Consider the following 21,154-nt stretch of genomic DNA (forward strand, 5'->3'; position numbering starts at 1 on the left):
CCCCCATTGCTGGAGGATGCCCTATCCTGTCACTGTAGGTACTCAATAAATGTTTGCTAGATTAATTGACATGAAGCAGAGAACAAAACTGCAGTTAACGGGACGAGGGGGAAGACGCCTTCCCGTGAGGAAAGAGCACGAAGCCCCCTCCACCTTCCTCCCTTACACCGGGTCCAGGATCCCCGCCCACTACTTCGACCTTAGGAAGAAGCAGACATTGCGCATGCTCCGTATCCAGGGCCGCCTCCGGGCGCGTCGCCCCGCCCCTCCCGGCGCACGGGCGCGCGCGCGCGGTCGCGGGGAGCGTGCCCTGCGTGCGGGTGCCCGCCGAGCCCGCCGGGCGCTGCATCCCCGAGTGCCCCGGCCGGGGCCTGAGGAGCGGGCACCGGGCCGAGGTGGCGAGCGGCGGCGACGCCCGAGGCGACGAGGAGCTCGGGCGGTGAGTGAGGGCGCCGCGGGCGAGCGAGCGGGCGCCTCCGCGCGTGCGCAGCGCCGGACCGCCGGGTCAGAGGCGCGCGCCCGGCCGCCTGCCGGAGTGTCCAACTGGGGCTGGGCCCGGCCGGGGGCAGCCGGTTGGCGGCCCACCTGGAGCCTGGGCATGCATGTGCTCCTGGGACTCTCGCTTCGGTTCGCGAGGCGCTGGCCTTACCCACGGGCTTTCCGAGGGCGCTCTAGGTGGGGCGCCCCGGGCCAGGGGCAGGGTAGACTGCAGCTCAGCGACCTTACGGAAGGGCGAGGCGAACCCGCTCCGGCTCCAGCCAGCTGGGTGCACGACTCAGGAGGGGGCTCAGGTTCAGGGAGGGGGCACAGGTCCAAGGAGGGGGCGCGGCCGGGAAGCCTTGGCGCCTTGCAGGTGGCGGCGGCGAGCGGCGGCCGCACCCCCTCGCCCTGAGAGGCGCACAGTTGGGAACCAGCCGGAGCAAACTTCCCCCAAGTAACTTTATTAAGGCGCTGCGGGCGGGGCCCAGGGGGACGGGTGTGTGGCTGGGTGCTCCAGGACCGACACCCAAGGGCTTGCTCGGCTCTGTTCTCCGCAGGACCTTGGCGAGTGTTGGTGGGCGATTATGGGGGTCGGTTTCCTTCTGGTCCTGGGAGCGCGTCCTCCAAGTTCAGAGTGGCATTTGAAGTTCATTCGCTCTTAAGATAGATGTAGAAGTTTGGTGTTTTGGTAAGAAGGATGTTTGCTCTGTTGGGAATAAAAGTCATACTGCCTTGTACTATCTCAAAGTTTTGTTAGTGTTTGCTGGGGATTTCTGTTTATCAGGCAGCCTATTGTTTTGTGCGTGCTTGGAGAAAACTGGCTGATTCTATGATTAGTTTCAAAAAGACCGAAGGAGATAATTGTCTTTTCGATTTCTTTTGAAAATACTCCCTGCCACCTCCCCAGATCTTTAATACAGTAGTACCCAAACTTGGCTGCATGGGAGAATCGTTGGGGAGTTTTAAAACTCTGGCATGCCCAAATTGCAGCCCAGGCCAATTAAAGCACACAGTATTTTTTTCTTTTCTTTTTAAAGGTGCCCGGGTACTTTCGAATGTTTGGGAATTAAAGGCTTAACATAAGTCAAGACTTTTGAGTTTTACAAAGTAGTGACGTTCAGTTTATAATTGATGGAATGAAATTCTAGCTCATTTTCCCTAGCCAGGGAGGGACTCACAAAGGGTGGTTTGTTTCCCACTAGGAAAGGCGGGAAGCAGAATATAATATGACTCTGGTGCCCACAACATTGTTCTAAATGGTTTTTAATTTGTGTTGACACTGGGCAGGAGCTAGATACTTGATTGGAGTGGGGAAGACCTCCATTGCAACATCCTGTATACAAAGTATCTGATGGGTCAGATAGTATGTGAACAAGCACATGAACAGCACATGCTTAACATCCTGATTGGATGATCACTGAGTGTCTCACTCTGATTAGATGAAGAAACTCCCCTTCCCAAACGTCATTACCCAATAACTTTATATGCCACCTCCAACAATAACATAAACTGCTAGATAGTAGCTATGCAGGGACCCATTTGGGACCTCTCCCTTATGGGAGCGACACTTCCTCTCTGTTTAAAGAAAGAAAGAAATTCTGTCACTTTACAGTCTATTGTCCATGGGTCTTATTCTTTGGATCCACAAGACAAAGAACCTACACCTTGCTGCTGGGCATCTCAGATTTGGGGGCTCCTCGGGGCTCCTCGGAGGGGTGAGTAAAACACACCAAGGGAACTAGTAGCATGGGTGCTGGTCTGAAGACATGGGTGACAGACTTTTTGGAGGATTAATCAATCCCCTTTGTCTCTCATGGAGGACTGTTGGTCAAGCTCTACTTCAGCTTTTCTCTGTGGAACACAGACCAGGTCAACTGAATTGGTTCAAGTGTCTGCCTCTTTCACTTGCTGATTGATTCAGCTCCGTGGTGGAGGGCACCCTTACACCATGTACCTTGGATTTAGATATGAAGTCTTGGTTGATCTGAAGTCTTTAGGAAGAGGCAACCCACTAATCTCCACCATGAGCCAAGCAATCTGTCTCTCCTTTCTCTACTCCTCTGCTAAAAATCAATCTATCTCTATCTCTGTGTTGCTACCCACCATCCCCACCCAACCCCCCTAAACCCAGGTTTCTTGATATGCCCCCCTCACCCCGAACCTCAGTGGTTTCACATGGACCTATAGATGAGGCTTTTGGGAATTTTCAAGTCCTTGAGCTCAAACCCCAATCATATCCTTGGAAGTTGCTTCTGAGATAGGCACCAATTTTGCAGATTTCTTGCCTCAATTCTCTTAACAGCTTCTAGGCTAGACCCTATGATGCAAGGTATAATTCAAGCTAACCATAATCAATGACTGCATGTCTCTTCTGGTAGAAGGGAACCAATTGTTTGCTCTCCTTAATTGGGGATACCACCCAGAACATTATCAGGCCTGCCTCCTTGTCCAGGCTGTGGAAAGGGGCAGGGAATGTGGGGAATATTGACTGTTTTATTAAAGTGCTTTGTTTTGTGGACAGAAGTGATATTTGGGAATCATAAGGATTATTTCAGGATGCGAAAGGGTCACCAAGGGTCACCAAGTAGGAAAGGGATAAAAGAAAGTTATAGGCATGGAGACGTATTTTGCTAGGAAAAGTTGAAAGAAAGAGAAAACCAAGGATATAAATAAGCTATAGAATGTCTAAGAAAGTTATGGATGGTTTGTGGAAGGTAAATCTCAAAAAGTTTGTTTATGTGATTTAACTGGCTATGATTAGCACAGTTGGTTAACATTGGGATTTTTCTGGGGGCAAGTTTTGGTGTGCTGGTACAGGACAGGATCTGGTTCTTTTTTGGATTGGCAGTGTTTTCTTGGAGTCTTGGTCTGCTCTTTATTGTCAGGATGATTTCTTCTGTTTTGTGGGCTTTTGTTGCTTGGGAGACTGGGACTCGAAAGGTTGGAGTTTATACTTGTTTTGGGGTCTTTTAAGTGTTTGCTTCATGACTGGTTGAATAGATGGCTATTGTTTGGGGTTTTAGCATAAGGTCAGTGCCCTTGGTGTGTGTGACTGGAGGTGTGTATACATCTGGGGACTGGGTATGTTTATCCAGGAGTTTTGTCTGAGTGTTGGTGTGGGGTTTTGTGGAGTGGAGACTTGTGAGCACTGGTACACGCAGGATGGTTGCCTTGCCTGTGTTAAGTCTACAAGGGCTTTCATCTTGTGGACTTTCATGTTGGTGCTTGGATGGGGCTCTCAGGTGGGCATGTTTGGTTCTCAGGTATGTGAATGTCCTAGTTGCGTATATTTGGTGTGTCAGCTGTATTGTGGTGACCTAGAATGATGGTTGTTTTGTTTAGCCAATTATGCAGTGGTCATTTGGGGACTTTGGAACAAGTGTGGGCTCTGATTCTTTAAGACTTGGTTTACCTCAGTGGTGGGGACCTGGCGGATGCAGGAGATTGTCTTGATGGGAGTATACTGGTGTTTGAGAAGAACTTGTTGATTTGATTTGATGGAGAGTTGGTTTCTGGTATGTCAGTGCTCAGAGGTTTGACCTTAAAGAAGCACTCAGTAACCTTCATGCTGATTCTCCCTCTAGAAGTTTTCCAGCTAGTGGTAGTCTCAACACAGGGAGGTCAAGGTTTGTCATAATAGACAGGGACTCACAGGATGCAGGGCCACATCGAAAAGAGCAACTAATCTGATAGGCCACAAAACTTTACCTTGCTCACTCCTGAGAAGGGAAGGAACACCAGGGGATGCTTTGTTCTTCCCTTTTTGTCTTACAGATGGGAAATACTCCCTCTACTGTCTACACACCCTTAAAATGTATCTTAAATAGTTGAGATTGAATTGACCCCCAGACATCAAAAAAGAAATGCCTAATATTTTTCTGCACATGAGCCTGGCCTGAGTATAATCTGGAGTGTGGGGAGAAATGGCCTTCGGAGGGAAGTATCAATTATAATACCATCTTACAGTTAGATCTGTTTTGCAAACAAGAGAGTCAATGGTCTGAAGTCCCTTTTGTGTAGGCTTCTTTGCTTTAAGAGACAACCCCAAATTATGTAAAAATAAAGCCACATAGTTATGGTACTTTTTGCCATTCTCACTTTAGGACCAAATCTGGAAAGGAATTCTCTCTTTAAAAAAGAATAATACACCACATAACTGCCTTCCTATCCAGGGACCCCAGAGATGTCCAAGTCTCCTAAGAAACATCCCATATTTATCCCTTCCTTCTGCCTTTGAGAGAAGCAGGTATGGGCATAGATGGGAGACCTACCAGACTGCATGCTCCCATCTCTTTACATGATTTAAAGCAGATAAAGACAGACTTAGGGAAATTTTCAGATGACCCTGACAGCTATTTTGAGGTTTATTCAGGGACTAACTCAAACTTTTGACCTGGCATGAAAAGATGTTATGTTGATTCTCAATAAAACCCTGACTTCAAATGAAAAGATGGAAGTCCTACAAGGCTGCTGAGGTATCTTGGGATAAATTATATGCAGCCATTGGAAACAGGGATAACTGACCAAGGAAATGAACATTTCCCCATAGGAAGACAAGCAGTATCTCAAGATGACCCCCACTGGGACCCTAACTGTTCCATAGGGGACTGAAAACAAACAATTTCAGCTCCTGTATTATAGAAGGACTCAGGAGGACTTATAGTAAACCTTTAAATTACTCTAAGTTATCTCAGGTTGCTCAAGGAGTTCCCCTCTGCTTTCTTAAAAACATTTAGGGAGCTTTGACCAAATATACCAGTTTGTGGAGGGTCAATGATCTTAAGAGATCACTTTATAACCCAGTCAGCTTCAGACATCAGAAGGAAATTCCAGAGTCCCCTTAGAACCTTATAATATTCTGGATAATAATCTTAAAATAGCCAGTAAGATTTTTTACAGTCGAGATCAGGAGGAAACTAAATGGAAGAAGGAATAGGACAAAAGAAAGATAGTGGCCCTAGTGGCTGCGTCGGAGGAGGTCAACTCAACTCGAGGCTTGGGAGAAAGGAAGTCTACCTCTGCTTGCTTTAGTTGTGGGCAGGAAGGATACTTCAAGCAGGATTGCTCATGGAAGTCAAGGCGGGGGGGCCTCCCAAACCTTGTGTTTGTAAGGGGGACCATTGGAAGTTGGATGTACTTGGAGGTGATGGTCCCAGGTTCAAGCACTTTACTGGTGGTCCAGCAGCAGGACTGAGGAGGCCCAGGGCATCCCTCAGTGACTCCCCTTCTCTGATTATCATGTCCATAATAAGGGAACCTTGAGTAACCATGACCACAGAGGAAAAGGAAATTAGTTTCCCTTTGGACTTGGAGCCAGTTTTTCTGTCCCAGTTTAAATCTTGGTCTCCTCTCAACACTCCTGTAACTGTACAAGGAATGCCTGGAAGACCCCTAACTAGAAGGTTCTCAAGACCCCTGTGCTGTGAATGGGGTGGCATTGTTTTTATGCATTCCTTCTTAATCATGCCTGAGAACTCAACCCCTTTACCAAGGAGGGACATTTTAGTCTGTGTGTACCCAGCCATTCTTGTGGCACCAGGATGAACTTGCTGTCTACCATTAATGGAGACTAACATTAATTCAGAAGCATAGGCAACTCAAGGCAAAATAGGAAGAAAGGAGTAACTTCTGTTAAAATCCACCTAAGGATCCCACCTCCTTTCCACATCAGAAACAGTATGTCTTAAAACCAGAAACAAAGGGTTACAAACTATAGTAGGTAACTTAATACAGGACTTCTGAACCTTGCAGTAGTCCTTGTAGTAGTCCTGTTTGGGGGATACAAAAGCCCAATGAGAAATGGTACCAGACCTTTGGTTGGTAAATGAAGCAGGTCCACATTCACTCAGTCATCCTTGATCCTTATACTTTACTATCTCAAATTCCAGGGGACTCTCAATGGTTCTCAGTGTTAGATTTAAAAGATGCCTTCTTTTGCATTCCCTTACACCCTGACTCCCAATTTTTATTTGCACTTAAAGACACTTCTGACCAATCTACTTAGTTCACTTGGATTGTTTAACCCGGGGGGTTTAGAGATAGCCCACACTTGTTTGGACAGGCCCTAGCTCAGGATTTTTTCCAGTTCAGCCATCCACAAACAAAGGTCATTCAGTAAGTGCCCCTTCTCCTCTGTGCCCCAACGGAAGAAATCTCACACAAGAGTACCAAAGCATTACTTAATTTTCTTGCAGAAAAGGATATAAGGTCTCTAACTGTAAAGCCCAGCTTTGCCAAGTATCTGTCAAGTACCTGGGATTACTGTTAAGCAAGGGAACTTGAATGTTAGAAAAGGAAAGGATTAAACCCGTTTCCTCCTTCCAGTTGCCTGGAACTCTCAAGCAACTAAGAGGGTATTGGGGTATTCAGGGATTTGTAGTCTGTGGATCCCAGGGTATGGGGCAATAACCCATCCTGTTTATAAGTTAATAAAAAACACTCAAAACTCAAATGCCCATCTTTGGGAATGGGAACCTGAACAACCGTGGGCCTTTGACCAACTTAAAAAGGCACTACTTCAGGCACTTCCTTTGAGCCTCCCCAGTGGACAGCCTCTTTATGTACAAGTATATGAAAGACATAGGATAGCTTTAGGAATTCTCACTCAAGTACAGAACCCACATAACAACCTGTGGGATACTTGATCAAAGAATTGGACTTAGGTGCAAAGGGATGGCCAACCTGCTTACAGGCAAAAAAAACAGTGACATTTCTATTCCCCAAGACCACCAAATTGATGTTAAGAGATTTAGCTGTACTCACTCCCCATAATGTGGTAAGACTCCTAGAGGCCAAAGGGAGTCTTTGGCTTTCAGATAATTCACTCCTCAGGTACCAAGCACTATTACTTGAAGGACCAACTGTCTAATTAAAAACCTGCCCCTCTTTAAACACAGCCACCTTTCTCCCTGAGGAGGAAAAGGAAACTGAACATAACTGTGAACAAGTAATACTCCAAACCTATGTTGCTAGGGAAGACTTAAAAGACACTCCCCTAGAAACTCCTGACCTAATTCTTTTTACAGATGGAAGCTCCTTCATGGAGCTGGAGTTTCATAAGGTGGGATATGTAGTAATCACCTTAGAGACAACTAACTATTGAAAGCTCACCTCTCTCACCAGGAACTAGTGCTCAGCTTGCAGAACTGAGCTCTCACCAGAACCCTAGAAATTGCAAAGGATAAAAGTGTTAATATATATACAGATTCCAAATATGCCCTTTTAGTTCTTCATGCCCATGCTGCTTTTGGAAAGAGAGAAAATTTTTTTGACATCTAATGGATCTCCCATCATGTACCAGAAGGAAATTGACAGACTCTTTTCTGCCATTTACCTTCCCTCTGAAGTCCCTGCCATATATTGTAGGGGTCATCAAAAAGGAAGTGATGAGGTCACAGAAGGCAACAAACTAGCTGATCAGGCAGCTAAAGCTACAGCCAAGAACTGCTACCTTTAAGAACAGTAAAGGCATGGGACTGGGGTTGTAGCTGAGTGGTAGAGTGTTTGCCTAGCATGTGTGAGGCACTGGGTTCAATCCTCAGCACCACATAAAAATAAATATATAAGATAAAAGTATTGTGTCCATCTACAACTAAAAAGAAAGAATTTAAAAAAAAAAAATAGAAGCACCTGTGGTCCTGGAAGACTCTTGAAGAGTTACAGCCTCAGTACTTTCAAACTGAAAAAGAATGGGCCCCTCTCACTGGGATACCCTCCTCACCCCTAATGATGGGTGCAAACAGGAAGGAAAGTCATTCATACCAGAGGGCAATCAGTGAAAGGTCTTAAAGCCCTTCACCAGGTTTTTCATTTGGGCATACATAAAACTCATCACATGGTATAAAAGCTATTCACAGGCATAAATCTCCTAAAGACAGTTCAGTAGATGACTAAAGCCTGTGAAATTTGTCAAAAGAACAATCCCCTCAATAAAAAGGTAGTTCGCTTGGATATACAACATAAAGGTAAGTATCCTGGGAAAAACTGGCAGCTAGATTTCACTCACATGCCAAAATCAAGAGGTATGCAGTATCTCCTGGTTTGTTTAGATACTTTCACCAACTGGGTGGAATCCTTCCCTTGAAGGATGGAAAAGGCCTTAGAAGTAATAAATATCCTGGTCTCTGAAATCATTCCTAGGTTTGAACTTCCCAAAAGATCACAGAGTGACAATGGCCTTTTCTTCAAGGTAACTGTCACTCAAGTTGTATCTAAAGCTCCTTGGTTTACAATATTTGCATTGTGCCTGGAGGCCCCAATCATGAGGAAAGGTGGAAAAGACCAACAATATCCTCAAAAGACACCTTAGAAAATCAGCTTAAGAAACCTACTTCCTATAGCCTACCTTACTTCCTGTATAGCCTTACTACTGATCGGGAACACACCACAAACTTTAGGCTTAAGCCCCTATGAAATGTTATAGGGAACACACCACAGACTTTAGGCTTAAGCCCCTATGAAATGTTATATGGATGGGCATTCCTCACTAATGACTTCTTACTTGACAAAGAAACAGCACAATACAGGATTTAACAGCCATAGCCAATTTCCAAAAATCTTACAACAACTTTCAGGGGTATGGATTAGAAATACTGCTCCTAGCTGTTCAGTCCTGGAGATTTAGTACTGGTCAAATCTCTCCCCACTCTTTCCATCTTTAGACCCCACCTGGGAGGGGCCTCATACAGTAATCCTAGCCACTTCCACAGCAGTTAAAGTGGTTTGGATCAACTCATAGATCCATCGTTCTCAAGTTAAACCTTAGAACTCAGCAGAAAATCCTGAAGATCAGCATCCCCAGGGAGAAAAAGACTCCAGCCAGTACTCCTGTGAGCTATTGGAGGATCTCAAAACTTCTGTTCAGAAAAAGAGATAAGTAGCAATGCCCTTGAGAATTTGGGGTCTGATACTGATAATTGGGATAACTGATCTTTGGAATGGAACTAACATAAGTTGCTCCTGATTCTTGGAATAGATGAGAAAAAATGTGGTTGTGTCTAGGATATTAGATAGTAGTTATACTGTTTTTTGAGTAGATATGGGAACTGTATTAGTGTGGATTCAACTTTTCGCTTCTGCCTTTAACTTAACTGATAATTGGGTATGTGGAGGACAGTTGCTTGGAACTGTCATCCCTGTCCCTCTGAAGACTTGAAAAACTTAAATTATACCAGATGACTCCAGAAAAACTGTTTTTAAAAGCATGGGAGAAGGATTTCTCAGAGCCAGGCCAAAGAGTTTAGTACCAGTAATGATTCCGCAACCCTTTCTTGGCTCAGTGAACTTCATATGAACACCTCATTGTCATTTCTGGTTTGCTTTGAAAATTCTTCTTCATCTGATGGTCCTATCTTGGGATTTCAAAATACATCACTACACTTCCGGACGTTCCTGGGGACATATACCACAGCAGGGAGAGGGTGGCATTCTTCCCTATACAATCAATTAACATGTAATATGAAAACTCCTACAAAAAGCATTTGTTCTTAACACTTAAATTTCCCCCCTCCCTGTAAGGCCTCCTTCTGTTCCAAAATTAACACCTCCAGTTTCTTGGCACGATGAAGTTCAGTAGCTTTTAAGGGAACTGACCTTCATTACTATTTTTCTCTCAAAATTTCTTTTTAAAAATGCATATTATTGGATTTTGGGCCAATACATTATCCAGAGGGAATAAAATTGATGATTTAATTTGGGAAAGTCTTTCTGGCTCCATATCATCTTAACGAAAACCCCCTTGCTTTTTCAGTTTGGCTTCCAAATAAACCTGGAGCCAGAACAGGGTCTATTTTTCATTTGTAGAGATAAGACATGTATTTCCTTGCTACCTGTGTGGGCAGGTGGTTGCTCATTGACTTACCTGGCCCCAGAAGTTTCAATACTACCAGGGTACACTAAGGTGCCTCAGATCCTTAATCCTTAAAAGCTGTTCTGGAGACAAAAGGGCAATACCTGCTGCTCTCCCTATAACTAATACCTTTGATATCAGGACTAGGAGGCACTGCAGGGTCAGCTCTTGGAGAAACCTCAGTACATCTCTGCCTAGCTGGCTAAGATACTAAGGGAAACCACTGCGGGGGTCCAAAAACTAACCCAACAGGTAGACCCCTTGGCAGGGATGGACCTTTCCATCCCTGTGTATTTGCAAGAAGAATGTTGTTTTTATGTTAACAATCTTGCCCAGATTCAGGCCCACTTACAAAACTTGGATCAGAAACTTGGACATCACTGCAGCACAGCTCCTTAGATGATTGTGGCTCTTACTTGTCCCCTTATCTATGGTGTGTTTACCTTTGGTCTTTGGTCCATGTATGTTAAATAAATACCTTAATGAAATTTGTCTCTTCTTGCCTAGAAGCCATCAAAATCAAGATGGTGCTAAAGATGGAGCAGCAGGTGCATTATTGAGGTCCTCTAGATAGACCCACTGAGGAGTTTCCTTAACTGCCACAACCAGCACCCGCATCCACCCTGAAGAAGCTATAGTGGTCATCATCCAAATACCTTAATGGTAGTTAGGGTGACTCAGCCAGGAATAAGAGCAGGAGCTGGAAACTTGATAGACAGTCAGGGCTGGACCTTCATTGCCACAATTCCAGATACAAAGTGTCTGATGGGCCAGAGAGTACTATGGTCAGACATGTGAACAAGCATGTGAACAGCACATGATCAACACCCTGATTGGGTGGAGGTGCATGATCACTGAATATCTCACTCTGATTGGATGAAGAAACTCCCCTCCCCAAAGATCATCAACCAATAGCTTTAAAGTTTGCCACCATCAATAACATAAATCCCTAGGCAGTATCTGTTCAGTGGTTGCCCATTCAAGACCCCTCCCTGTGGGAGCTACACTTAACTCTCAATGTTTAAAGAAAGAATACTTTTATTTTACCCTCTGTTGTTCATGGGTCTCACTCTTCAGATCTGGGTCTCACAGCTTGCTGCTGTGTCTCTGTACTGTTATGCTCACCTTTTATGACCTCTTGCCACTGCCAAGGGGCTTTTCCTTTTAACCCTCTGTCAACTCCCCTCCTGCCTTAATCCTCTCCCAGCTCCACTCTATTAACATATCCCAACCTCAGGCAGAATCTTTCTGGAAGCAGGTGCTGTACTTAAAGAGTTAACAGTGGTTTCCCCATAGCAAGAGGTCCTTCAGAGGAAGTGGGCAGGCCCTCCTCCACTGTGTTTCTAAACAGTACTCTTTTCTGAAGATTTTAAATCACTTTTTAGTTCTTGCACTCAGTGCAGGTACGGGTAAGCATATCCAGTTCTAGGTTTTCTAGGACAGTTGTAGAACTATTAATGCTGTTGTACAGGGTAATACTGCTTGCAACTATGTTGTTCTCCCCCAAATATTTTTCTCTCCCAGTCCTTATACCCAGACTGGTTTAACCAAGTTCCAAAATGAGGTAGAAGCAGTTTTGTCTTTAATACTTTTCCTTTCAGGTACACAAACCTAAAAATTGTGTGCACCATTTTTCTAAAGTCCTAAAACATATGTAAGCAGTTTAAAAAGTGAAATTTCGGACAGCTATGCAAAAAACTTTTAGACAGTTTGTGGCAAAAAATGCCATTATCAGATTTTTCAAGTTGTTTTGTTCCTAGAAAGCACCCTGCTCCAGATTCTTTACAAAGTTAAACCACTTGTAATGTTACACCTTAACCAAGGGAAAGACACAGTCTGAGCATTTGCTCACTTCCTCCATCCCCCAACACACACAGATCAATTTTTTAAAAAGTATTCATTTTTTCATGCTCAAAAGAGATAGTGGGTAGCTAATTCCAGTTTGTCTTACATAGAACTGCTAAAACTGTTCTAAATAAAATAGTGCAGAAATAAATTATTTATAAGTTTCAGACTTTTATTTTGTTTTTTGAAATCCTTTAAATTTTGCTGTGTAACTTATCAACTCAGTCAATTCCAAAATGCCTTGAGGATTCCAGTGATTCTGAGAGGGTATTGTCAGTTATCGGTTTCTCCTACCAAGATCTCTTGTTTTTATGTGCTAGTTAAATGTCAGTTAACTGGGCTATAAGCAAATTCTATAAAGCTAAATATTTTCCTTTATCACTATGGGAAGTAAATAATGGTGGAAACCTCATTTGATAAACATTCTAATTTCATCAGTAATTCTGTGCTGCTAAGATAGTTGCCTCTTACCTAATCTTGCCTTTTTCCATCACACATTTTAAAATTACTGTTAAGCCTTCTCAGTATAGTATCTCCTTCCATCTAGTGGTCCAGTGATAATTCTTGAAAAAAAATGCATTACCATACTGTTAATGTTAATGTCTTTTTAAATTAAAGAACTGTAGTTGAGAATTTCTGTTGTTTTTGGATTTTTGAACAACATTTTAAAGTAAAAAGTACTTATCCCTGTTGTAGATACTTTGGAGATTACTGAAGCAAATATTAAGAAATTCAAAATCACAGTCACACCATCCAGAAATCAGTAAGAGTTAATTGGATGATATGCTTCCATTTGGCCCTTTTTCTTTGTGTGCATAAACCTGGTTTGTAACAAAATTGGCATTTTAATTTTATATGTTGTTTTAACTGCCCTTTTACTTAGTATTATATCACAAATGTTTTCTCTGCCTTTAAGTCCTTTGAAAATAGGGTTTTTAATGATGGATATGCATGATTATTTAATTATTTCCATTTATACTTTTTTTTTAATTTCCATTTTTTCTGTTTGAGAATATGGTATTAAATTTTCAGGTTGCAAAACCTGGGTTGTCTGCCTCTTGTCAAAGTGACCTTAATCAGCTAATTCTTTAATCTTCTTTCTGTGGGATAAGAGTAACTGTTCCCACACAGTAGTTTTGGTGAGATGGAATGAACCAAATATAGGAAGGCTAATTTGGCAAGGGTATAGATTCAGTTAAATAGCAAGAGCTGAGATAAATGCCCTTGCCTGGAAGTCTGAGTCCCTCTAACTTGCTTAGGCTAGATTTATAGCAGAATTCCTGGGGCAGAGGTGAACTCTTTTACAATTCTGAAGCTTGTTGCCAAATGGCTTATGCCATGACATGTTATTTTACCCACTGTCTTAGGACTTCAGTGTTTAATCCCTTCTTGATTTTCTGTAAAACTGATCGTATTTTATTTCTAATTAATTTTTTTTTCAACTAATGAAATTAGTGATTTGCTTCCTTGTTTTTCCTTTTGGGAGTTGCATGTTCTGGTACTTTGCCATTTTGCTTTTAAAAATGATGCTTTTTTTTTTTTTTTTTTTTTTTTTTTAAAGGTGATTGGAAATAACTTATGTGAAAAATATTATGACTTTATCATATTTGTAGGGTTTTTTTTTCCCCCCCTTCCCCACAACTCATTATTTGTGTTATGATTCACTTTATGGTATTTTTTCAAACAAAACCCATTTTTATATGGTCAGGTCTTTATCTTTTCCTTCATGATTTTTCCTTGTAAACATTTATGCTTAGAAAGCTAAGAGATGAAGTAAATGAAACAAAAACTTTGGAAACATTAGATCTTTTAAAATTCTGTGGTTGTATGTGGAAATGAGTTGATTTTATATCATTCCCCGTTCCATTTGCTAATTCTATCAGTATCTAAAGTATGTCCATCGTTTCTTCATTATTTTGTGGTTTTTCCTTTATGAAATTTTTAGATCTTAATACCTTTTGAGTTTGCCTCTGTTTTAGATCTTTCTCATCTACACAATTCATCTCTAATCTTAATGTCAAATCCTTTTAATCCTAGATTTAGAATATGTAGAAATCTGGTAGAGCAAGTCACACTGTCCTTTCTTTTTTTATTTTTATTTCTTTGGTACTGGAGATTGAACCTAGAGGTGCTTTACCAGGGAGACCCATTCCTCAACCCTTTTCATTTTATTATTTTTTGAGACAGGGTCTCACCAAGTTGCTTAGGGCCTTGCTGAATTGCTGAGACTGGCCTTGAACCTGCAATCCTCCTACCTCGGCCTCCCCAGCCACTGAGATTACAGGCATGCACCTCTGTGCCTGGCTGAGTTTTGTTTTCTTTACCTTACTCCAAGTATTTGTTAGGCTTCTTAGGTATTTATGTTGTTGCTTTTGTGATGTGTTCATCGAATTGGCTGTTGCTAGTCTAAGATGGTTGTTGATTTTATATATTTATTTTATAGCTGGCTTTTATTCTAAGAGCATTGCAGTTTATTCTCTTGGGTTTTCTAGTTATATAATCATTTGCAGATAATGCCTCTTATGTCTGCTTCTTCATAATAATTATACCTTTTATTTTGGTTTTATGGCAGGTTGCATTAGAGTTAGCATTCTGTAATGTTATAAAATGCTTCTGTAACATTATCAAATAGTAATGATGATATTGTACAAATTCCTGTTGTTCTTTAATAGGAAAACTGCAGTAGAAAAGAATAATGGCTTTTGGTTTATCATGGTTCCTCATCAGGACAAAGGAAATTTATCCTTTTATTTCCATTTTACCTAAAATTATTTTTGTTTTTTAAGGGATGTGAATTAAATATTAGTAAATGACCATTGGCATCTGTAGTTTATTACATATATTTATTAACAAGTCTACTGACCTTAGTGTCAGATATCAAACTGGATCAAACCTGTCCTTGTGGATAATTCTTTCGAAAAACAATTGAATTCATGAGAAGATTGAAACATAATATGGTATTCAATGCATAATCATATCTTCTTGGGTGAGGTGGGGCAGAAGACAATCACCAGAGCTGTTTCGAAAGACAGTATTCCACATTGCTGAATTCTGTAGTCATTTCTCATTTCTACTTACTGACATCAGTTGATGTAATTGGTAATCCCTTCTTTCTTGATATACTTTCTGCATTTGATTTTTGAGGACACCACACACTCAACCTTTCCTCTTATACCACTGGCTGGCTGGTTTCCTCTTTTCCATTGTTTTTTAAATTTATGCTAGTTTTTTCTTTTAACCAGTCTATAAATTTGGAAAGGACCCAGGCTCAGTTCCTGCCAAGCTCTTGGCACAAATAGTCACAAGGCTAGCTGCATAAGACTCCTAAATGTATATTTCCAGCTCAGAGAGAGTCAACTACTTTTTTGACTTATTTACTTGAATATGTAAAAGATAACTCAGTCTTAACAGTACCAAAACGAAATTTCTAATCTTTCTGCAAATCTTCACCACCTGCATCCTGCTCCATTTTCCAGGTTGTTTATACCTAAAAGCTTGGGGTCATCCTGATTTTTTTCTTTCCCTCTCTATATCCATAGCAAATCCTTTTGCCCTGTCTTCATAAATTAATCCAGAATCCTGCCTTCAGAGTAAATCCAGACCACTACTCCCACCTCTACTATCAGCATCTTTGCCCTAGTTTCTAGCTTCTATTGCCTGGTTTATTGCCGTGGCCTCCTAACAAATAACTGGCCTCCTTTCTCCTTCCCTGCTTTCTCTTGAGTAAAATAACAACCAGAGTAATGTTTTTAAAATATTGTCAGATTATGTTTTCATCCCAGCACCACAAAATAACAACCAACACAAACCAGCACAATGGCAACAACATGAACCCCACCTGCCAGTGGCCTCTTGAAAAATAGACCAGATTTCTTATGATTCACAAAGTCCTACACAGTCTGGTTCCAACTAACTGATCTATCATTTCTCCCTCTTGTTCTCTAGTCCGGCCTCGGTTACTCTTCCTTGAACATGGCAGGCATGTTCCCATTTAAATATTTGTGGGCTTCCCTTCTGCTTGTAATATTGTATCCCACACTCCAGGTAAGTTCATGATCTACTCCCTCACCTTCAAGTTTTCACTTTATAATTGGGAACTGCACCCTGTATCTCTCCTACAGTGCTCTGCTATTTCTTTTTCTATAGCGCGTATGTTACCTTTTAAATCATCAATAGGATACTTTTTTTTTTTTTTTGTCTCCCTTCCTTACCCCTGCTAGACTATAAACTCCAGGAAGGCAAATTTTTCTTTTTTCTTTTTTTTTTTTTTTTGATAATGGGGATTGAGCCCCTGGGGGTACTTTACCATTGAGCCACATCCCCAGCCCTTTTTGTTTTTTCATTTTGAGAGAAGGTCTCTCTAAGTTGCTTAGGGCCTTGCTGAGTTTCTGAGGCTGACCTTGAACCTTACAATCCTCATTCCTCAGCCTCTGGGTTTCTAGGATTACAGGCATGCACTACTGTACCCAGTCAGATATGTCATGTTTGGTCATTAATGTGTCCCCAAAGTGCCTAACACATAGAAGATGCTCAGTAAACAGTTTTTGAATGAATATAGTCTTCCTTCATTTTTTTCCCCCAGTGAATTTGTGAGAAAGCAGTATATGCATAATCTTTTGGCATTTGTGGATTCAACACCAGTGGTTTATCATCCCACTAGTAAGGGAGAAGTTCCAGGACATGTATAATTTATAATGGAGATAGTAATACAGAAAATGGTTAAGAGGTATAAATAGGGTACTGTCTATAAAGTACTAAGCTGTGTTAATGTGTAGGACCAGGTCACTTAACTTTCAGAAGTCTCAGGTGTGAATTCTAGAATCTTCTTTCAGATTTCAGCTTAACCAAGGGTAGACAGTGATATCACTGAGGAGCCTTTCAAAACATGCCTGGCTTCCCTGTTAAATATTAATGATGTACTTATACTATATTTTGTTCTCTAACTCAGTGGCATTTATCTCTTAAAAGTGGAATGTAACCATTTTTTCCTTCATTGCTTTCTTAGTATTCAGGACATCTTTCATGTCCCCTTTAAGCCTTTTTCCCTCTGAGGTTCTAGCTGAAATCATTTCTATAAGGTGATTTTGAAACCCTTCAGACCCCAGAGAGGCACATAATTGAACATGATACTAAGTCCACAAAATCAAAGATCTCAGTCCTTTACCTTGCGTTTCGCAGACAAGAATACACTGCAGTCGTCCCTACAGCAGTCATTATAGCAGTAGTTTTCAAGTTGCACTTAGTGATTTTATTCCTCCTTTTGTGCCCTTCAAATCCAAGAATATCTCAAAAACTCAGACTCTCTTTCCTTTTTAAGAGAGCAAGAAATATTTGTATGATTTGTACTGTTGGAATTGCTGTGCAAATAAGTGGTGTTGCTTATAAGACAAAGGATGATTATTTTAGAAATAAAGCAACTAAAGTATAGACAGTAAAATCATGATGTATGCATCTTTAGAAATGCATAGACCTTACAGCAATTACCTAAATACAAAAATGTGAAAGTTTTCTTCAGTTCTACTAATCTTTTCAAGATACATCTAGATTCTTATGTATGTTATTTCTGTTTAATTTTTCTGCGGTAGTGTGTGAGCAAGAACAGCTCCCCAGTTCAGTTAGAGGTGTAAACATTTTAGCCATTATTATGATACAGAAATAAAATTTCATAAGCATCATTATTCTGAATGCATCAACCTAAAGAATTTGCCTTGTCTTTGTAATTGATTAGATCTGTTTTTGCTGTTATGAAGACTCACTGTTTTGAAAATCACATCATTAAAAAGTTATTTTATATTGAATCCTAAATAGTACTATGGACCAAGTCTGAATGGAAAGTGTTTACCTATGGATTGCATTTCCTGTAGTTTAGGCTATTAATGGATAGCCCATTTGGAAAAAAAGACCTTGTTTTTCTAGTTCTACATTTGGTTTAGAGACGCTTGTAAATATTGCTGCCTTCATGAAAGTTTTTTAGTTTTTTTGTATTGCCACCTTATTTTTTCTACTCATCTACTGTTTCATTGTTGAAAGTAGTGATCTTGCCTATCCAGCACAAGCAAACTTATCTACTCAGCAGTGAGAGACTTATTTGGTCCTTAGATACAATTATATTTTAAATCTCTGGACAAAGAAGAGTTTATAACATAAACCACCACTTATTTTTATAACCTGTAAAATGTGCTTTTGGGGAATGATCTATGTTCCTAGAAAGTCTGAAAATTGATAAAATTCTTAATTGGGGTTAGAGCAGGCAACTCTTCCCCAAATAATCTTATTACCAACATTCAAGGTAGTGAGAAGCTGCCTAGAAGTACCTTCTGCTCAGAGGGAAGATTTAATTGTTGCCTTCTCTTGTGCAGCCCTTTGTAGATGGGGTTGCATCCCAGAGTGTGCCTTTCTTTGCTCACCCTTTTGTGGCCTTAAGGAATAGGACACCTACATACTTGAAGCTGGAGCCCTTCTGTTGAAAGGTGGGCTGTTATCTGAATGGAGAGGGAGAGTGGAAGGAGAGTACATTTGTGCAGTCATGGTCAGTCTTGCATGGTAGATTTCTTCACCACGCCCTCACATGATTTCAGCACATATTTAATAAATGCTGTATAATTTCTTTGTAGCAATTAGTATATTTTCTAGTTAACTTATACCATTCAATAAGTATTTCTGTGGGACCTGTGAAATCTGTCCATCTTACCTGAAATTTTGGATTACCTTATTAACTACTTTTTCTTACCAAAGCTAAGAAGTTCTCAGAATGCCAAAATCAATCCTGAACTCTTGGTTAACCAAAGGCTTCTGGCATCATACTCAACATTAGCAGGGATTTATGTGACTGTGGAGTATGAATTAGAGATGTCAGTATATAATGGTGTTTGGGTTGGTTTATGAGGAAATGAGATGGCCCAAATCAGGACAACCTGTATTTTAATGTGCAGTCTTTTTATAACATTATGTAATTACTAAGTGTGCAATATTTTGAGAATCAGAATCCTATTCAAATGCACGACCTCAAAACTGAGGAAGTGTTTCAATACCAACTCTTAGTAAAAGACTATTTTTAATGAAAAGTTACTTGTGGTAGATGATATATTTCCTTTGGACTTTTTCAAAGTCTTTACTTTTATGTCCAACAAACCATTTTATTCTATTTGTCTACAGGAATGTTTTAATATCATATAATATCTAATATCATACCTTATCAATATAGTATTTAGGTAGGTATTAAAATGACACTGGTGGGGAGAAGCAGTTTCTGCCAGATGTGTGTCTCTTTAAATGAAAAAAACAGTGAACAAAAATTCTTAAACAATGACAGCCATGCTTACTTTGGAACAGCAGAGGTTGCTACTTCTTTCAGGAGGAAGCAAATTTCCAGAAAAATATTTGCTTCTTTCTCATTTTATGTGAAGTTTATAGGAACAGTGTCTATTCAAAACTTATTTAAAATTTAGCAACTTAACATATCAATTAAAATGATCTTGCAGTTCATGTTCTGTGAATCTTCTGAGGTAGGACAGTGCTAAGATGCCACTCAGTGTCATGAACAACAGAGTATTAGCTCTGACTGCTGATGTTAGTTTTTGTGGTACAGATTGTCAGGTTTCTCTTGTGTTCTCCAGTCTGTCTGCTATGTGCAAAACAATATTTTGGAGTAAATGGTTGAGAATTATGCTTTATGAATTAGTTCTTGTTTTCTAGTTGAGTGAAACAGGAAAAAGGTATGTGTAAAAACCTATCTCTGGCCCTGATCATGTACAGTTTTTTAAGAAAGTTTTTATTAATAACCTCTAGTATTGCCATCACACTTAACAATAAAATCCAAACTTCTTATGGAGCTAGGCATCAGTGGTTCTCATTTATTTTGGTCTCAGGATCCTTCTGTATTCTGAAATATTTTGAAAAGCCCGGAAACTTTTTTGTGGAAGTGGTACCTATTAATATTTACTAGAGTCGAAATTGAAAACATAAAAATTTTAAATATTTACTTAAAAATAAATATTTTGATTGAAGTATTTGAAGATAATCTGGCCTCGTCCAGATAAAATAGCTAGACAAGAAAGGAATATTTTAATAGCCTTTCTAGATAATTGTGTATATTTGATACCTCATCCAAACTTGATAAGTGGTGGTTTCTTGGAGGTTGATTGCATGTGGAATCTAAAACTGTATCAGTGAACTTTACGTACTATTATTATACTAAAATCCATTGGTCTGATTGTACTTTGAATGGATTTTTTTAACCAATGTATGATTCTGTTCAGTAATTGCATTGTTATTAGGAAACATTATTTCACTGAGTTATGCAAATCTTTCAGATGTTGACACTTTTCATTATATAATATCAAATAAATCACATTCATCTACTATCACTGCTCTCATCAGAACAATCTTTTAAGTGTTATGAAGCTGTCAGGCTCATGGTTTCATAATCAAGGTTTCCAAAATTCTAATTTTTGCTTGAAGGCTTGAATTTCATCATCAACAATAAATACTGTCAGTTCTCCTTGAAGTGGCAGGCTCACTTTATTCATTGTTGAGAAAATGTCGACCAGATACCTAAGTCTGAATAAGCGCACTTTATTCTCTCAAGTGACACCGATGTTTTAAGAAAGCTGCTGGTTTGACTTGCAACACAAAACATTGAACAAGTGTTTTTTTTCTCAAGGCAGCCATTCTATTTCAGTTTTATCAGATATGTTTCATGCATGCTTCCCATTTCATGACACGGAATATTAAAAAAAGGTATGTACTCAAGGGTTGAGGCTTAATAAAATAAACATTTTTTTTTTTACTCCCACATCTCCCAGTGATTCCCCAAGAAACAGTACATTCATAAAGTACAGTAGCTAATCTGCATTCACCCAGGCTGTTTCACTACTTGCCTAAATCCCCCATCATGTGGGTGGGAGTGGTGAGGAATGCAGAGGAAAAGGTGACTGATGGGCTCTTGAGCCTGTCTTCCCTTCAGCTGTTCAGGGTTCCCTG

The 21,154-nt window shown here is 40.5% G+C and overlaps 1 protein-coding gene across 3 annotated transcripts in view; it reads left to right on the top strand.

The window, feature by feature from the left end:
* Positions 1–303: 303 nt before the first annotated feature.
* Positions 304–21,154, top strand: part of Btbd3 (BTB domain containing 3) — a 41,125-nt gene continuing 20,274 nt past the window's right edge. The window contains exon 1 of one of the 3 annotated variants that reach the window (XM_047538559.1): positions 304–439. Coding sequence is in view for 1 of the 3 variants with exons in the window: in XM_047538557.1 (XP_047394513.1) it covers positions 2,036–2,195 (160 nt within the window). In the remaining 2 variants the exon portion in view is untranslated. Of the gene's footprint in view, positions 440–2,012; positions 2,196–16,197; positions 16,217–21,154 lie in introns of those variants that run through there. The other 2 variants (XM_047538557.1, XM_047538562.1) reach the window with 2 other exon arrangements.

Source organism: Sciurus carolinensis, chromosome 2 (genome assembly GCF_902686445.1).
Source record: "Sciurus carolinensis chromosome 2, mSciCar1.2, whole genome shotgun sequence".
Lineage (NCBI taxonomy): Eukaryota > Metazoa > Chordata > Mammalia > Rodentia > Sciuridae > Sciurus > Sciurus carolinensis.